The 17,329-nt window shown below is 40.6% G+C and overlaps 1 protein-coding gene across 1 annotated transcript in view; it reads right to left on the reverse strand.

The window, feature by feature from the left end:
• Positions 1-1,992: 1,992 nt before the first annotated feature.
• LOC121874835 (nephrin-like) overlaps positions 1,993-17,329 on the reverse strand; it is a 127,316-nt gene continuing 111,979 nt past the window's right edge. Inside the window, exons 4-10 of the mRNA XM_042379120.1 lie at positions 11,821-12,000; positions 10,193-10,345; positions 9,191-9,370; positions 4,978-5,268; positions 3,098-3,217; positions 2,404-2,589; positions 1,993-2,174 (exon numbers count right to left, since the gene is read on the reverse strand). Of these exons, the coding sequence (XP_042235054.1) occupies positions 2,059-2,174; positions 2,404-2,589; positions 3,098-3,217; positions 4,978-5,268; positions 9,191-9,370; positions 10,193-10,345; positions 11,821-12,000 (1,226 nt within the window). The 3' untranslated portion in view covers positions 1,993-2,058. The remainder of the gene's footprint in view (positions 2,175-2,403; positions 2,590-3,097; positions 3,218-4,977; positions 5,269-9,190; positions 9,371-10,192; positions 10,346-11,820; positions 12,001-17,329) is intronic.

Genomic DNA, 17,329 nt, shown 5'->3' on the forward strand with positions numbered 1-17,329 from the left:
TAAATGTGGTTAATAACAAAAATGGAGTTAAACAACGTTAATATGACTGCGTTAACTAACGATAAATACAGTATTAATTCGCGTTAAATTATTTAAACTAACGTTACCTGAAGTTAGAACTAACGCAAATACGTTAAATTAACGTTAAATGAAGTTAAACTAACGTTGTTGGCGTCAAACTAGAAAATGGCGTTTAATCTAAGTTAAATTAAGTCTAAACTAACGTTAAATGAGGTAAACTCGTTAAATAGCGTTAAATTAACGTTAAATGAAGTTAAAGCTAAGTTAAAGGCGTTAATAACATTAAATAGCATTAGAATAACGTTAAATGACGTCTATCCTAACGTTAATTGGTTAAACTAACGTAAAATGGCGTTAACTAAGTCATGGTGTTTAATTAAGGTGAAATAACGTTAAACCGTGAAATGCATTATCCGGTAAAGCGGTTAGAGCGTTAAACTCGTTAATTATTAAACTAACGATCGTTAAACTAACGTTTATAAACCGAGTTAAACGAGAAAATGGCGAAGAATGGTAACTAAACTAAAGGCTTAATTAAGGTTAAAGATGTTAAAGTTATGTTAAATGGCGTTAAACTACGTTAAATGCGTTAAATAAGTAAATGGCGTTTTTAGGTTGAAATCACACAAACAACGTTTATGGCGTTAAACTAACGTTCAATGCCGTCTAAATAATTAAATGAGCGTTTAATGTAGGTTAAATATCGTTAAACTAATGTTCAGCGTTAAACTAACGTTATAATGGCGTTTAATTAAAGGAAGACGTTAACACTAATGTTAAATGGCGTTCTCCGTTAAATGGCGAAACTTGATGGCGTTAAACGCGTTAAATGGCGTTTAATTGTTAAAGTAACGTAAACTAACGTGAATGGGTTAAACTACGGTGGCGTTGGCTCACGAAAATGACCGTTGGGACTAACGCTTTGGCTTAGACTAGAGTTAGAGGCGTTAAACTACGTTAAATGGCGTTAAACTAGCGAAAGGATTAAACTAATTAAATGGCGTTTAACAAGTTAAATGACAACTAATGTTAGAATGGCGTAAAACTGAACGTTAATTGGCGTTAAATTAATGTTTAAGCGGCGTTGAACAAGTTAAATGCGTTTAATTAAGGCTAAATAACGTTAAACTAACGTTAAATGGCGTTAAACTAACGTTAAATGGCGTTAAACTAACGTTAAATGACGTTTAATTAAGGTTAAATGACGTTAAACTAACGTTAAATGGCGTTAAAGTAACGTAAAATGGCGTTAAACTAACGTTAAATGGCGTTAAACTAACGTTAAATGGCGTTAAATTAACGTTAAATGGCGTTAAACTAACGTTAAATGCCGTTAAACTAACGTTAAATGCCGCTTAATTAATGTTAAATATCGTTAAACTAATGTTAAATGGCGTTAAACTAACGTTAAATGGCGTTTAATTAAGGTTAAATGACGTTAAACTAATGTTAAATGGCGTTAAACTAACGTTAATTGGCGTTAAATTAATGTTTAATGGAGTTAAACTAACGTTAAATGGCGTTTAATTAAGGCTAAATACCGTTAAACTAACGTTAAATGGCGCTAAACAAACGTTAAATGGCGTTAAACTAACGTTAAATGCCGTTAAACTAACGTTAAATGGCGTTTAATTAAGGTTAAATATCGTTAAACTAATGTTAAATGGCGTTAAACTAACGTTAAATGGCGTTTAATTAAGATTAAATGGCGTTAAACTAACGTTAAATGGCGTATAATTAAGGTTAAATAACGTTAAACTAACGTTAAATGGCGTTAAACTAACGGTAAATGGCGTTAAACTAACGTTAAATGACGTTAAACTAACGTTAAATGGCGTTCAACTAACGTTAAATGGCGTTAAACTAACGTTAAATGGCGTTAAACTAACGTTAAATGGCATTAAACTAACGTTAAATGGCGTTAAACTAACGTTAAATGGCGTTAAACTAACGTTAAATGGCGTTTCAGGGTGGACACAAGAATGTGTTAGTCATGTATTATAAGGGCAGAGGGCGAGGGAATTTTTAAAGTTTAAGTTACCTTACTGTAGGAGGGGGCTGTCCTCCCCAGCTGTTACAGGTCAGTTCAACCATTGTTCCTGCCACCACCTCTTTATGAGGGTCACCTTCGAACTCTGGAGGACCCGCTGGCTCTGTAGGTATCAACAGACACAGCTACTGATAAGGTAACGACTGTGCCGTAGTTTTTTTGTTTAATATTGAGGGACAAATATTCATGGCATATCTTTCACGGACTTCTGATGTACAGAAGAACAGACAAAAAAATAAATTTGTACAGAAAAGTGTTGGCAGTCAGCTTGGTTACGGTACTCAAGTGTTTGTCCTCTAAGAAGACAACTACGTGTGAAAGGCGACACTTACTGGTGATAGCCATGAGGATGGTCTTGGTCACATGCTCCTTGATGGATGGGTTGATGGCTCGACACTCGACTTTGATCTGTGTGTCTTTGGTCGACCTCGCCACCAAGTGAGTCAGCTCAGAGGATGTGGCCCAGCCGCCCGTGCTGACCCGACTCATTATCTCTCGCGTTGAGTCAACTTGTTCACCTGCGGGAGTCACCCACACTCACCAGTTACTCACCCGTCCTCAGGGGCGTGTGTCTTATTGTTTAAGGGAGGGGGGGGAGGGGGGACTTTGACAAATATGTGAGGTGATGCAGGAGGGCGATCAGGGAGTTTATTGTGAGCCTGGGGCCTTCAGGTGAGAGATGGGGAGAGACTGCTCAGGAGAAGTTAAATCATTCTATTTCAAAATCAAACTTTCTAGTGGATAACATATTTGGCAATAAGTTATTAAGAAGTTACAAGAGACTAGTCAGGGTGATGGTATATTGGTGGGGGAGGAGAGGGTGTGTGTGTGTGTGTGTGAAGAGTGTAGGTGAGGGAAAGGGTGGGACTGTGTATGTGTATATGTATGTATGAAGTAAGGGAAGTAAGGAAAAGAGTGGGTGAAGCAAGGGGAGTGGAGGGGGTAAATGGAATGGACGGATAAGGCGTGAGTGAGGTTAGGTTAGGGTACTCACCGTTGATTACTCAGGTAAGGAGAGGTACTTACCGTTAACCAGCCAGGTGAGGGAGGCAGGGGGGTTGGACTCGCTGGTTTCACAGGTGAGGGACACAACGACGCCCTCCTGAACCTGCGCCGGTCCCGACACGCTGACTGATGATGGTGCGTCTGTCGGAATGGCCGTGTGCTCTGTAAGTCTAGGGAGAACCGTGTGCTCTGTAAGTCTAGGGAGAACCGTGTGCTCTGTAAGTCTAGGGAGAACCGTGTGCTCTGTAAGTCTAGGGAGAACCGTGTGCTCTGTAAGTCTAGGGAGAACCGTGTGGCTTGTAAGTCTATAAGGAGAACCGTGTGCTCTGTAAGTCTAGGGAGAACCGTGTGCTCTATAAGTCTAAGGAGAACCGTGTGCTCTGTAAGTCTATAAGGAGAACCGTGTGCTCTGTAAGTCTAAGCTCTGTAAGAGAGAACCGTGTGCTCTGTAAGTCTATAAAGAGAACCGTGTGCTCTGTAAGTCTATAAAGAGAACCGTGTGCTGTAAGTCTATAAAGAAGAACCGTGTGCTCTGCTCTGTAATTCTATAAAGAGAACCGTGTGCTCTGTAAGTCTATAAAGAGAACCGTGTGCTCTGTAAGTCTATAAAGAGAACCGTGTGCTCTGTAAGTCTATAAAGAGAACCGTGTGCTCTGTAAGTCTATAAAGAGAACCGTGTGCTCTGTAAGTCTATAAAGAGAACCGTGTGCTCTGTAAGTCTATAAAGAGAACCGTGTGCTCTGTAAGTATATAAAGAGAACCGTGTGTTCTGTAAGTCTATAAAGAGAACCGTGTGCTCTGTAATTCTATAAGTCTATAAAGAACCGTGTGCTCTGTAAGTCTATAAAGAGAAGTAGTCTATAAAAGAACCGTGTGTTCTGTAAGTCTATAAAGAGAACCGTGTGCTCTGTAATTCTATAAAGAGAACCGTGTGCTCTGTAAGTCTATAAGGAGAAGAGCTTGTGTTATCCTTTGATGGATATACTGTATATATTTATTAATTTATGCTGTGAAACTACAAGTACAGTTCCCTGGGATCTATAGTTTGTGATCTGTAAAGACATTTCTTTATTGTAACATTAGTCACATTGTAGAATCATTGTAAAAGTTGATAATAAATTCGAAAGTTGGTCAGAGGAGAGCTTTTCACGTTAGGTCTTGCATCTTGGTCAATTTGTTGTGAATGTGTTAAAATAAATAGCAGAAGTATCCTATTTTGAATAAGAGCCTTTCTTATCTTGAGTTTTGGTTAAGAGTAATGTCATAAAAAATATTGTTAACCCAATTTTTGCCAAGTTTGATGAAATTTAGTGGATGGTTTTCCAGTCAGAATAATGAATATTTTTTTTTGAGAGGGAATTACAGGTGAAGGGCTTAACCTCCAGGTATATACATTTTTGAAACAGGAGGGCGTGTAATAATACAACTCTACATCGATCTGCCAACCACATTTCATCAAAACCAATATTCTGGTCTACCACGCTGCATCGTTTGTTATTGACTTTGATCTTGACTTACAGTATGATATTGACCCTTGATATAATTGGGCCAAAATCAAATCAGTTTTTCTCTCCTGTTATCCATTATACTTGTAAAGTGTCATTAAGGTCAGTCTTCATGCTTTGAAGATATCGTGTTGACACAAAACACAGGTGAACAAAAGGTAATGCGCCCTGTGAGCGGGAGTTAGATATGGGACGAAGTACTTACGCTTCTGTTTAATATGTAGTCACACTCATGAGAACATAAATTTATGCTGAAACACACACACACACACACACACACACACACACACACACACACACACACACACACACACACTTCCCCCAGTAACATTCATAGCAGACAGTAAAAGAAACGTTGTCCACTTTCCCTCCCTCCCTCCTGAGGACAACACTCACAGTAGACGGTGAGGGACACGTTGGCCACCAGCGGCTTCTGCAGAAGGTCACTACTGACGCGACACTCGTAGATAACGCCGTCGTCAGCGGCGTTGGCAATGAGCTGGAGTGTGTTAATGACACCGGTGGCGTCGGCGGTGGTGGTGTCATCCAGCAGGAGGCCCTGCCGGTGCCAGGTGACCCAGGGGCGTGGGTTGCCCCCTGAGACTCGGCACACTAGGGTCCTCCGCTCCCCCGCCACCAACACCTCCCCCGTCTTGTACCCACTGATGATGGGCGGCCCCGGCCGATCTGTGGGAGAGTGGGAGTCATTGTGGGCGGCCCCGGCCGATCTGTAGGAGAGTGGGAGTCATTGTGGGCGGCCCCGGCCGATCTGTGGGAGAGTGGGAGTCAGTGTGGGCGGCTCTGGCTGATGAGTGGGGGTCAGTGTGGGCTTCCCCAGCCGATCTGTGGGAGAGTGGGAGTCAGTGTGGGCAGCCCCAGACGATCTGTGGGAGAGTGGGAGTCAGTGTGGGAGAACCAGTGGGAAGGTGGACCTGCTGAATCTGTATGGGAGAAACTGATGTGTTTTGTAATATATAGTTGAATCGTCAGACCTTGGTAGGCTAAGCCAAATTGTGCAACGTAATATATAAACTCGTCTAAGGTGTGGAGATAATTCTTTAACTCTCCCTTGAGCGAGCGTCGTGTACCTCGTATGAACCCTGGACCTAACCCTTGATCATGTCACTTAGTAAAGCTGGTTAGGTTAAGAGTTGCACTTTGCCAGCTATAAATTCCAGGCTATTTTAATATATCTCTGAAATCTTTTAAGTCGTCATGAGAGTTCCACGAGTTTTTAAATCATTTATGGTTAACGAATCTTTATTATAAAACTTAATGCGATATTTAAGGTGTCTATGAACAATATTCCGACTAGCCCGTATGTCTAGTAAAGGTGTGCGTTTATATATTATACTTGTTTGTGATTAAGAGTTTCATAGTTGTCGTTTCTCACGACTCATTGAGCAAAACCTCACAGGTGACTTGAAAAACATCTAAGCATTACACAGTTATTGTTTAATGTTGGTGACCATTCCTTAAACTCCTTTTCCATTTAGTTGTTTTTAAGTTGTTGTGGAGTGAGTTACTTAAACTTACTAGTGAAGGCAAATTTAGTATTATGCTCCATTATATGATGACGTCATCGGAGACACTAAGTCCATCAACATAATCATATCATCAGAGACAAGACAAGACCAACAACACAATATTGCTTAGTCTCCAGCGTACATTAGTTTCCCAAGCAGTCTGTGAGCATCCCCATCAAGCTGCTCAAGACGAAGTTACTGTGACAAGTGGAACATGTAACATAATTACTCGCGTAGGAGCATCTCCAGCCCTGCAGAGTAAGTTATTCAATATCTCTCGTGGTGGTAATTACTGAACAAGCACACTGAGGAATATAACAACATGAGCCGAAGGGGGTCACCTCAGCCTCGACTCTCCTGGAATCACCTTAGTCACAGGTAACGGCAGGTCCTCCAGGGATCACTTCCCAAAGTAATAGGACTCCAACCGCAGACCACAGTGTGAGAGGCGGAAGTTTAGTGATACTGCTCATAACTCCCATTATGTGGGCTGAGTCTCGCTGTTGGAGGTTTGGTAAATGGATTTATTATTGGTAATTTTAAACTGGCTGTCTATTGTGTTAAAATAATTCTCAATCGCTTTTGTATTTTCTTGATTCGTTTCTCGACGCAGATATCACACGTATCAACTCCTTATTTTAGTCTCCCCAATGTTCTATAGTAACAGTAGACGCGTGTAGTGTATCCTGGAATCTTTTTATTCCTGAGGACTCTATACGACACTTGCCTCGGGTGTGTTTACTTGAGCTTTGAGGAGGAAGTATTCACCTAATCCTCCTCAGCCCCTTCCGGTATCTTGACAAAGCCGATTGTGTCGCCTTGAGCCCTCAGAGCCTTGCAGATTAGATTGTAAAACTTGTGCAGTGGTGTGAGACAAACTCGGTGTTAGATACTTCATTTGGCGTTTTATACTTGTATTATACATGGAAACATATCGTGTACTCTACTGGTAACCAAGACGCACTGAGGGTACTGCACAGGATGGTTACACGTATCGTAGGAAGACAGCATCATGAAAAAAATATTGGTCTTTGTATTGTATAACGGCTACGTATGGGAAGCTCCCTACATGTTCTGTTTTAACTACTATTAAACTTTACCTGTGAAATATAGTAACATCTTAACGATACAAATTACAAGAGAAGCATTACGATATGCGGTATTGATCTATGAATCATCAGGTCTTCCTGCAACATCGAGTAATGTAATGTACTGTAACATACTAAATCATGGATGAAGAAATAAATCTTGCTGGAATCAATAGCGTCCAGCCAGTTACTGAGTTGCCATGGTAACATACCTACTGTGCCTGTTGATTAATGAAACACAACGCGGGAACATTCTAGTCACGCAGTGGTTCCCAAACTTTTTCTGATCATTACCCACTTTTCATATATGATCCTTATCCATGGCCCCCCTCTCCCAATCCATATCTCTGGCTGGCTCAGCTGCTGACTGGCTGTTCTAGTGTGGTGGGGCTTGGGATTTTTATGTGTACATAGCCTCAGCTTATGGCCCCCTAAATTTTGCTGGGGGGCCATGGCCCCCAGTTTGGGAACCACTGTAGAATCTAGTGCAACACAACGTGACGGATCTATATTTTTTTGGTTGAATATCTTCCTTTTCTCGCAGTCATCACTACTTTATTCTGATACTTCGACTTCGTCCTGAATTCTCTATAAACTTCGCTCATTCATACATTGTCTTTCTACTGGTTCTCCCTCTGTCGCCATCACCAGCACAGTTTCCGCCCTCCCGTGATATAGTATAAGTTCATTCATGGTTTCATGACCACCTAGAAAACAGTCACGTTTTTTTTAAATTGAAAGTGGGTACCAAAGGCATGACAGCGTGGATACAGCTTTCGGTACAGCATGGCCGGTACTGCACAACAGCTGGGTGAACTAGGAGTGCCTGGAACAGTAGACGAGCACTGTATTTACTCGACCGCCGCGGCTTACTCCTGTTTTAATTAGTAACCTGTTAAACAAACCCAGATGAAAGACGAGGTTCTCAAAAAAAGTTCAGCACTTTGTGGTTATTTCTTCTACTTTATCTTCTACCATAACCTCAGAAACTTGATCAATCTGATCGCACTCCATCTCCCATTCAGAGATATTCCTGCAGCCTCCCGTCTTGACTCGAGGATCTTCCGGAGCATTTAAGACTTCCAACTACTTTTAAACTCAACCCATTCAAAAAAATTTCACAGTTAGACAGCTCTTTTCAGAAGCAGCTAACTCACTTTTGCTCGATAACCATTTTTGACTTCCTCTCTTTGCACATCACTTCAGATTTATTCACCAATATCAGGGACTTGTGTGCAGCTTCGCCAGGCACCGCTGCGTCACCTGCCCTCTGGTACTGTTGGTCTGACCGAGCTAGATATAACCGAGTTGCCGGAGGAGAAACTCTGGTGGAGAAATACACAGGACCACTCCTAGTAAAGGGGTATAACAAACGCTGAATGTGAGATATAGTTTGGTGAGTTGCTGGTCGTTTGAAACAGAGAAAATGCTGATAGCAAACGAAAAGTAATTAGTGTAAGCTAAGATTATTATTATGTTGAGTAAGAAAGACGTACCGTGAAGCGTCGAGTACCGGACACGTTTAGTTATGATGAAATAATGAATAATATACTGACGTTATTATCAACGTTCGTATTAATCAATATTTGTTAAATCGGGAGATAATGATCCAGGAATGACTATTTAGGGGTTGTTCACGCGGACAGAGGGGCACTCCGAGATACTCATAAAGTGATGGAAGATAATGACGCCGCCAACACAACTTTATACTGGTGCAGACTTTGTGAGAGAGAGAGAGAGAGAGAGAGAGTAAAGGATGCTTGATGTTCCGCATGACTTACACTTGAGAAGTTGCAGGTCATAAAAGGAGGGTTTTTCTCCGATAAATAGATAGACTTTAAGTCTTAAAAAATTCTCTGTTTTAAGGTACATATGTTTCGATATAACAAATTGCAAGTATTCCTTTTTTTGTGATTTTCGCATAAATCTTGGGAAATGTCTGAGAGAGACAGGAAATTAATAAGGCCTCTGTGAGGGCGGGGTGGAGGTACTCACGGAGGACGGAGAGAATGATGGAGGCCATCAGAGGATGGGAGGATTCCCTGAGGGTAGGGTGGTCGGCCTCACACGTGTACAACTTGCCATCATCCTCAGCCACTGCCGTCACCGCCAGACGACTCCTGATGGTCCATCGTCGTGGCAGTGATGATGCTTCCACCCGCTCCTGCACGAACCCTGTGGTGTTAGAGACCATCTTTTAGTGTTTGTGACATGTTCTGTGGTGGCTGAAAACATCTGTCTGACAGGTCTCTCACTCTACCAGTGAGAGACCTATCCTGTGGGAAGAACAGCTGTCCAGCTCCGAGATCCGTTCTGTGGGAGGGGGAACAGCTGTTAGTGTTGGAGACTTGGATTTCGTCAGTCCTGTGGTGAAGCACACATTTACTAGGATAAGTAAGCACATTATTTTACACAATTTATACGAAACTTACTCAGCTTCAGCTCATTATCATCCAAGCTGATTTATATTACCTTTTTATGTAGTTAACAAGAATATTGCTGTAATTTTCATTTCTCAAGACACCCCTCTTGCTAGGCTCTGGTCACCGGTAATTACACACAGTTTTCACCTAAAAGTATGTCTTCTTAATCCTCTGCATGAGGACATTACTTAATATAATTGCTTTTACCACGTCGTCAAGGATACCAAACAGTCACCAGTGATGGATCACATTACTGTCTACTGTACTTGAAACCTGTCACCGCATCAAGCATCAGTACACAGATCGTCCATGGTGGTGGGTGACATCTACTGTATGTGTACATAAGACCTGTTACAACATCTCAACATCACACAACACTGTAACTGCCTCGTACAGTGACAGAGCTTGATGTGGATCTTTTTGGACGAATATGATTAGAGTCCCTTGACAAAGAGGAGAATAAATAAATTAATCCACCGTGACACAACACCTTCCCTACATCATCCTGTGTATCACCTACCTACGTCCAGATGAAGATTGTCCGTGATCCATCAAACTTGGAAATGTTACTTACTTGGGTCGGGCATGAGAGCGTCCTTGTGCCACATAATACTGGCCACTGGGCGCGCGTCGGTTACCAGACATTCCAGGGTTAGTGAGGCACCAGCCATCACTTCCACCACTGCACCGTCTTCCCACCCGACGATATTGATACCAGTCGGAGCCACTGTAGGGAGAGTGAGAGATATTTGTTAGAAAATTAAATATTCTCGTCCTTAATATTTTAAACATTCGTAATCAAAATTCGAAGTGTAAGGGTGAATACTGAAAATATATTAATTTCAGAATGAAAACAAAACCTATTTGATTAATGCAATTTCATAATATACAATAATTGAGTGTCAGAATATTATGGAAGAAAGGGTAATTTTTTTTATAAGGTAGGTGTGTGTGTGTGTGTGTGTGTGTGTGTGTTTTACAAACCTTTGGGATTAAGATCTTCATTGAAAACAGGTCTTTGAATAAAAAAACTAGCAATCTCGTATCATTTTTTAATAGTTTGCCTTCATTATGGTTTCAGATTTATGTTAATAAGTAAATGTGGGACACAATATATGGACTAAAACTGGGTAAATAAATACATAAGCAAAAGTATAATAACAGACTGCCAGCACTGACTTTGAGGGGATAACTCTTACATCTCGGGGATTAATGCTTTGAGCCACTCGGAAGTTAAAGCGTAGATACAAGCACACACACACACTGATATTACTTGGTGTTATGACAAAGTTTTCGTTCAGGAGGGACAAGTATGTGCACCAGCCGCTAACTTACACAATCAAGCTTTCATGTTTCATATTGACATTCCGGAAAGCAAAGTAGCCTCGGAGGCGTCTCATGATATTGCGTGTAGGCGTCGTTAGACCTTCACCACACATCATCACACTAATGTTTATAAGCAACCTTCACCACACACATCACCACACGAATGTTTAAAAGCAACCTTCACCACACATACACATCATCATACTCATGTTTATAGCAACCTTCACCACACACACATCACCACACCAATGTTTATAAGCAACCTTCACTATGCACATATCACCACACTAATGTTAAAAGCAATTAGTTGTTTGTTGAGTGAAGCATATGCTGAGATTGTGTTGGGAAGACGAAAAAACTGATTCTCTATAAAAGTTGCAATACTCATATTTTTCAGTGTTGTGTAAATTTTGCCATGGGCGTTCAGTATTTTGGGTGGATGGCTTCATAATGGAGAGAAAAAACAAGAGTGATGGAGAGGGGGAATATGTTTGATTGACAAGAATGCAAATGACAGATGAACTTAATGTATTTTGCAAACGACACATTGGTGGGCGAAGCAGGTAAAATGTTGCAATTGTTAATGAGTAATTTATGAAGAGAGAGAAGTGTGTTAAAGGTGATTGGGACGAGGGGGGGGGGGGTATAGTATAAGGGAATATTAGAGCTGATATTATAATGTACGGGTGCAAGATGTTACAAGCAATAGTGACGATCTGGTAAAAGTGATTTCTTCCACTCTTCTCCACACACACTCCCTCACACTCTCCCAAACACTCCCTCACTCTCTCCCACATCCCCACTCCCTCTATACTCCCTCCAAACACACCACTCTCTCTCTCTCTCCCTCACACTCTCCCTCACAACCCAACTTACCAAGCACAGTGACGTTAGCAGAGGCCCAGATTGGTGGGTTAGTCTGGGTGGGGCCAACCTGACACTGATACTCGCCGTCCTCAGTGATGGTGATGCCGCTGATGACCAGGTGGTGTTGGCCCAGCGACGGGTCACCTGCGTAGGAGTAACGAGGATAACCTGGCACCTGCCGCTCGAACCCTGTGGGCACAACACACTCGTTAATGACACCTGTTAAACTAAAGATGGTTGGCACATGACACCTGCTGAGTAGTATGTTACACCTGTTGGCTGGAACATGACACCTGCTGAGTAGTATGTTACACCTGTTGGATGGCAGATGACACCTGCTGAATAGTATGTGACACCTGTTGGCTGGCACATGACAACCTGCTGAGTAGTGCGTGACACCTATTGGCTGGCACATGACACCTGCTGAGTAGTACGTGGCACCGTTTGGCTGGCACAGACACCAGCTGAGTAGTATGTGACACCTGTTAGCTAGAACATGACACCTGCTGAGTAGTGACACCTGTTGGCTGGCACATGACACATTCATTACTCCTGAAGCAGGTATGGCTATCAGCTCTAAGAGAAGCAGCTGCTGATTACTGTAACATGGCATAATTAATTTTAGTTAAAGATAAAGAGGTCATGATAGAAGTCAGGAAACTGTTCGACGGTCTATGAAGAGTTGGCGGACTGAAAACAGATATAATTAGAAAGTTATATGAGTAGTTCGATATAATACAGATATCTGCTTATTTAATTACTAAATATTGTCTAAAGAGATTCACATATTATAAAACATATCTCCTGATTATACAACAACAGCAATAAACACTGTACGATGCCTAATGTTAAACACTTCACTATAACCAAAGCTGCACAACATAGGATACTTCACCACACCACACCATCATCCTGCCCAGTCTGCCACCATCTCTCTCTCTAACACGGACACTGCTGTAGAGTCACGCCTGGTAGTTTTCCTCATTACCACGTTAACATTCTCCTCATTGCCCAGTATTAGTGTCATTAAGTCTCAAGAATCATGGCAACTTCCAGAGCTATACATACATTTATTGAGTAAAGCAATGGCCGAAAGCTATTTGCAAGTAAGATATGCATATGCTGCAAAACAGTGCACTGCTAAGTTACAAACTCAGGTTAAGGTAAAGAGTACTCAGATATACACAGAGCTCATTCTTTTCAGTTGCCAGTTGGATTTGTACTATACATATAGACATCGTATTTACACTGATGTTTATTGTATTATTTGAATATATTTTTGTGAAAAATAAAGGTTAATGAATTTTCTCACTTGTTAACATATTAGCAAATGTATTATGAATGAACAGCAGGACAATAATTCATGTAGACTAGCAGTACGCACGTCGTTGACTGGTGAGGTGTGGAGACTGGCAGCGGGCTCTTGCCAACCACAGTATGGCGGTAGCATGGCTGGCTGGCTTCACTCCCTACAGCGCTATACACCGCTCACGCCGCCTCCACCCTATTATACCTCCATGGTTTTCCTTCTCTCTCTCGGCATTAAAACGATATATCAGTGAAAATTCGTTACGAAATACAGAATCCGTAAAACCTAGCGGAGTATATACCATACATAAATAAATATGAAGCAGTGGAAGCAGTCTCATGGATTCATTGCATGAATTTTGTTTCGGCAGTAACCACATGTGATGCTCAGGTCTCCTCTGCCTTCTTGACAAAGCTAACATTTTTTTCTATTAATGTCATAATACTATATTGACAAGGTTATTTTATTAATTAATTTCAAGTTAACTGAATATTATCTTGTTCGTACTCCATTAATTTGAAAAATAAGTGTTACAGATGTAAGTGATATACAGTATACGGCAGGTAAATTAATTTCTTCTTTCTTCTAGGTAAGATCCTCGAGGGACAAGAACACGTTACCCCAGCACACCTCAGGTATGTGTCAAGTCATATTTTGTATCGGAGACAATCGTGCAACTTTTTTTATAACGCATTCAGGTGCCCAGGGTAGACCATGCACCTGGCAGTACTGTGGGTTTGTGGGGTTTGGCAAAGCGTATTGTAAATAGTAAAGGCGTTACCAGCTCATCTAGCTTCTTTTTTTCGACTTGCAAGGCTATGGCGTTATATAGAATTTCCTTGCAGCTGAAGCAGACCTTTACAGAAGCTTCGTTCTGTATCGTAGACTGAAGACAGTTCTGTTAGTCTTCAATAAACTTTGTACACACACACTTGGGTGTAACAAAGAAAAGCTTAAAAGGGCTCTTTTGTACAGATCATTTACCTCTCGTATATTCAAGTTTGATGACTGAGGCCCACCTATGGAACCAAAGGTGGTTCAATGGACGTCCTCTGTTTTAAAGGCTGGTGTTATCTTTTCACCAATACGCTCCATACGAAACACATCTAGGGTGGCCACCCCTCTGGGAAATCCCCAGGGAACTTTCCAGAGGGGTGTTTATAACGTCACCCCAGTGTGGATTTAGTTTAAATTACCAACTTGATATACGGCAGCATGCTGCTTCTATAACGGCTGTGACGGCAGAGTTGATAAAGTGGCCATCTTTTATCAACAGGGAGCTCTGACCCGCGCCCGGGGATCCCTATTCAACCCAGCTGTCTTTAGGTATATAACTTTCTTGTCATGGAAGTGCGGGCGGTGGAGCTCGTTGCCGACCACAGTCTTCCCGTTTATTGAAGGCTTAGTACTCAATGTTCTGCTTCCACACTATCCATAACAGGTGATCAGACGAATGGAACCTAAATTCACTTTTTACTGGATAATAATGGACAGCAAATCTTGTTATATTATCACGCTTGTAATTTTTATCAGTTATTCATATCAATATCCAGAACGGTCTCTCAGCATGGCTCTCTCTGGTAGTATCATCCACTATATTAAGGAACATTGCTTCCTTTATGGACCATATTGATGAAAAAGTGGCAACAGCCTTGTACAGCAGAGGGTGTCCACTGAACCCCAGAAATGGGCTCTTGGCTCCCCTCCCATAGGCATTGCCCCTGATAGGCTACAAAAAATGCTAAGTTTATGCTGTTTTAGGATATTTGTTTCCTTCGCCCGCACAAGTGTTTATGTCTAAATACCTGGTCGTTGGTACATCATGTCATATTTATTTTACTTTTGTGTAGAAGTTAATAAAACCAATACCATATATTTTGTTCGATGAGTTTGTTGCTTGGAGTATATTGTTAGATGACAGAGCAAAATATTCTGGTGAACAAGATGAAAAATAGCCAATTAAAAACTAAATTGTTATTCATTGACATAATCTAAACGTTATGTATGGAAAATGAATGCAATTTGTGCAGACTCAGAAGTACCATCTAGTGTAGACTATGAGAATATAACTGATGTATCTCTCACTTCTCTCAATAAACAGTTACGGCATTTTAAGGGGTCGCATTTCCCACCTGAGAGTGTCTGCAAAATGTATTGAATATTTACCACATTTTCTTTTGATGGATTGTGAAAGAACGACGGGAACACCGATCTGTTCATACTATAGTGGAGCATCAGTTGTGGAAAACGATATTGATCCTGTGGGCTGAAATATGCCATCCTCTTTGTACCGCGGCGCCAATGAATGCTTTTGGTTTTTCTTTAACTATCGGTTGGGATTGTATTTTAAAACCCAAGTAATTTTAGACAAGTGTTTTATCAGTGTGGTAAAGGAATAAGTTCAATAATGACAGTTTATAACAGTGACCCACTTCGAGATTCCTCACGTGAACTTATTCCGTCAACATATTTTGGCGTTGTTTCTGTTTAGCCACAATTTGTATTGGTCACACACTCATTCGCTGTTTATGGTTTTGTTCTCGTTGTAACCCCTTCAAGTAACGGCCTCTAGTGGTAGTTCTGCGCGTTATTCTAGCAGGAAGCGTCTCGTAACACTTTTTTACTGTGGAATCCATGTACGAGAGAGCATGCTAGGAATATTCTGTCAAAGTGAGATCAAAGAACATACAGAACGCATAGGAACGAAAGTAAAGAGAAAATGATGCAGCAACAATACCCGACTTGCAAATGTTTGACAGTGACAGATTTGTGAATGATGGTGACGTGGGAAGATGACGTTAGCCACAAGGTACACAAGACAACAGGAACACCCTTACTGAGGACAACGAAGGAGCTTAGTAACCAAAACTGTTTTCAGAGTCTCATACATCTTGAGACTTTTATCAGACAATATATGATTAGTTAAAAGCTGGACGAGTTAATATAAATTATTTACGAATATGAAGTACTTATCTCGTCTAGTCTTGCATCTGGGGGTATACTAACCTTATTTCGTCGAGTTAAGGAGGTACTGTACCTACCGAGATGATAGAGTTTGTATGGGGGCACAACCCTGTAACATAACATTACTGGGAACCGAAAAAAAATATTCCCCACAGAGGAGAGTGTGTACACATATTAATCATATATTCTTGAGTTATTATTAAAGAGGAGAACAACATTGCGTACCTTCCCGGCAATGTTTTCAGTAATATTCACGGAAACATCCAGCCTTTTTGTGTTCGTTGAGCTCGAAAATTTTTGAGGATATATCTTATTTCCATAATATATTATATTTTTATTGCTGTGTTGTTTTTACACTGATGTAATGATCTGGTTGTATACAACACATGCTATGTTATTATTGTGCTAAGCGTTTATAGTAACCTGTAACACTTAGTGATTATCTTTATTCACAGTTGTTTTTGAGTAACTTTAGCCTTGTTGGGGTTGGCCAGTAAAGAGCTTTCTACAAAGATTTTCTCTAGTTTGTTTTCATGACTGAAATATTTACTGGACATTTATTCACTTCATGAAACATGGCGAGCGTTTTTGGCCATTCAACGAGATTTTAAAGTTCATAAATATAAAACGCGTGTATACACCCCAGCACACAGGAATAGCATGAATGCGCATGTACACACATTTACACATTATGTATATATATGTAACTTTTCTTTTTTTTTGCGAAATCGCTTATTTTGAAAAATTCCCGGTATGCATACTGGTAATTTTGCAAAATAACTTACAAACAGGCTAACCAAAGTTAAACAAAAAAGAACAGGACCACTTAACTATGTATCAATCTACACGAGCCATCTTAACCTAACCTCTCACTTAACCTAACCACAAGGTTAGGTTAGTTTAGGTTGTCTGTTTATAAGTTATTTCACAAAATAACCGATTTTGCAAAGAAAACTAATATATATATATATATATATATATATATATATATATATATATATATATATATATATATATATATATATATATATATATATATATATATATATATATATATCTACACACACACACACACACACACACACACACACACACACACATACATCCTGTTGCTGTCAGCAAAATTCATCGGTTTTGTTAACTGCTGTGGAAGTAATCGACAAGATATTTTTTTAGATAACTATAAATAACCAGTAACATATCGTGTAGTCCGTGGTAAGTGTGAGAAGTATATTTCTGGGTACA

This window comes from Homarus americanus, unplaced genomic scaffold (genome assembly GCF_018991925.1).
Source record: "Homarus americanus isolate GMGI-L3 unplaced genomic scaffold, GMGI_Hamer_2.0 scaffold56009, whole genome shotgun sequence".
Taxonomy (NCBI): domain Eukaryota; kingdom Metazoa; phylum Arthropoda; class Malacostraca; order Decapoda; family Nephropidae; genus Homarus; species Homarus americanus.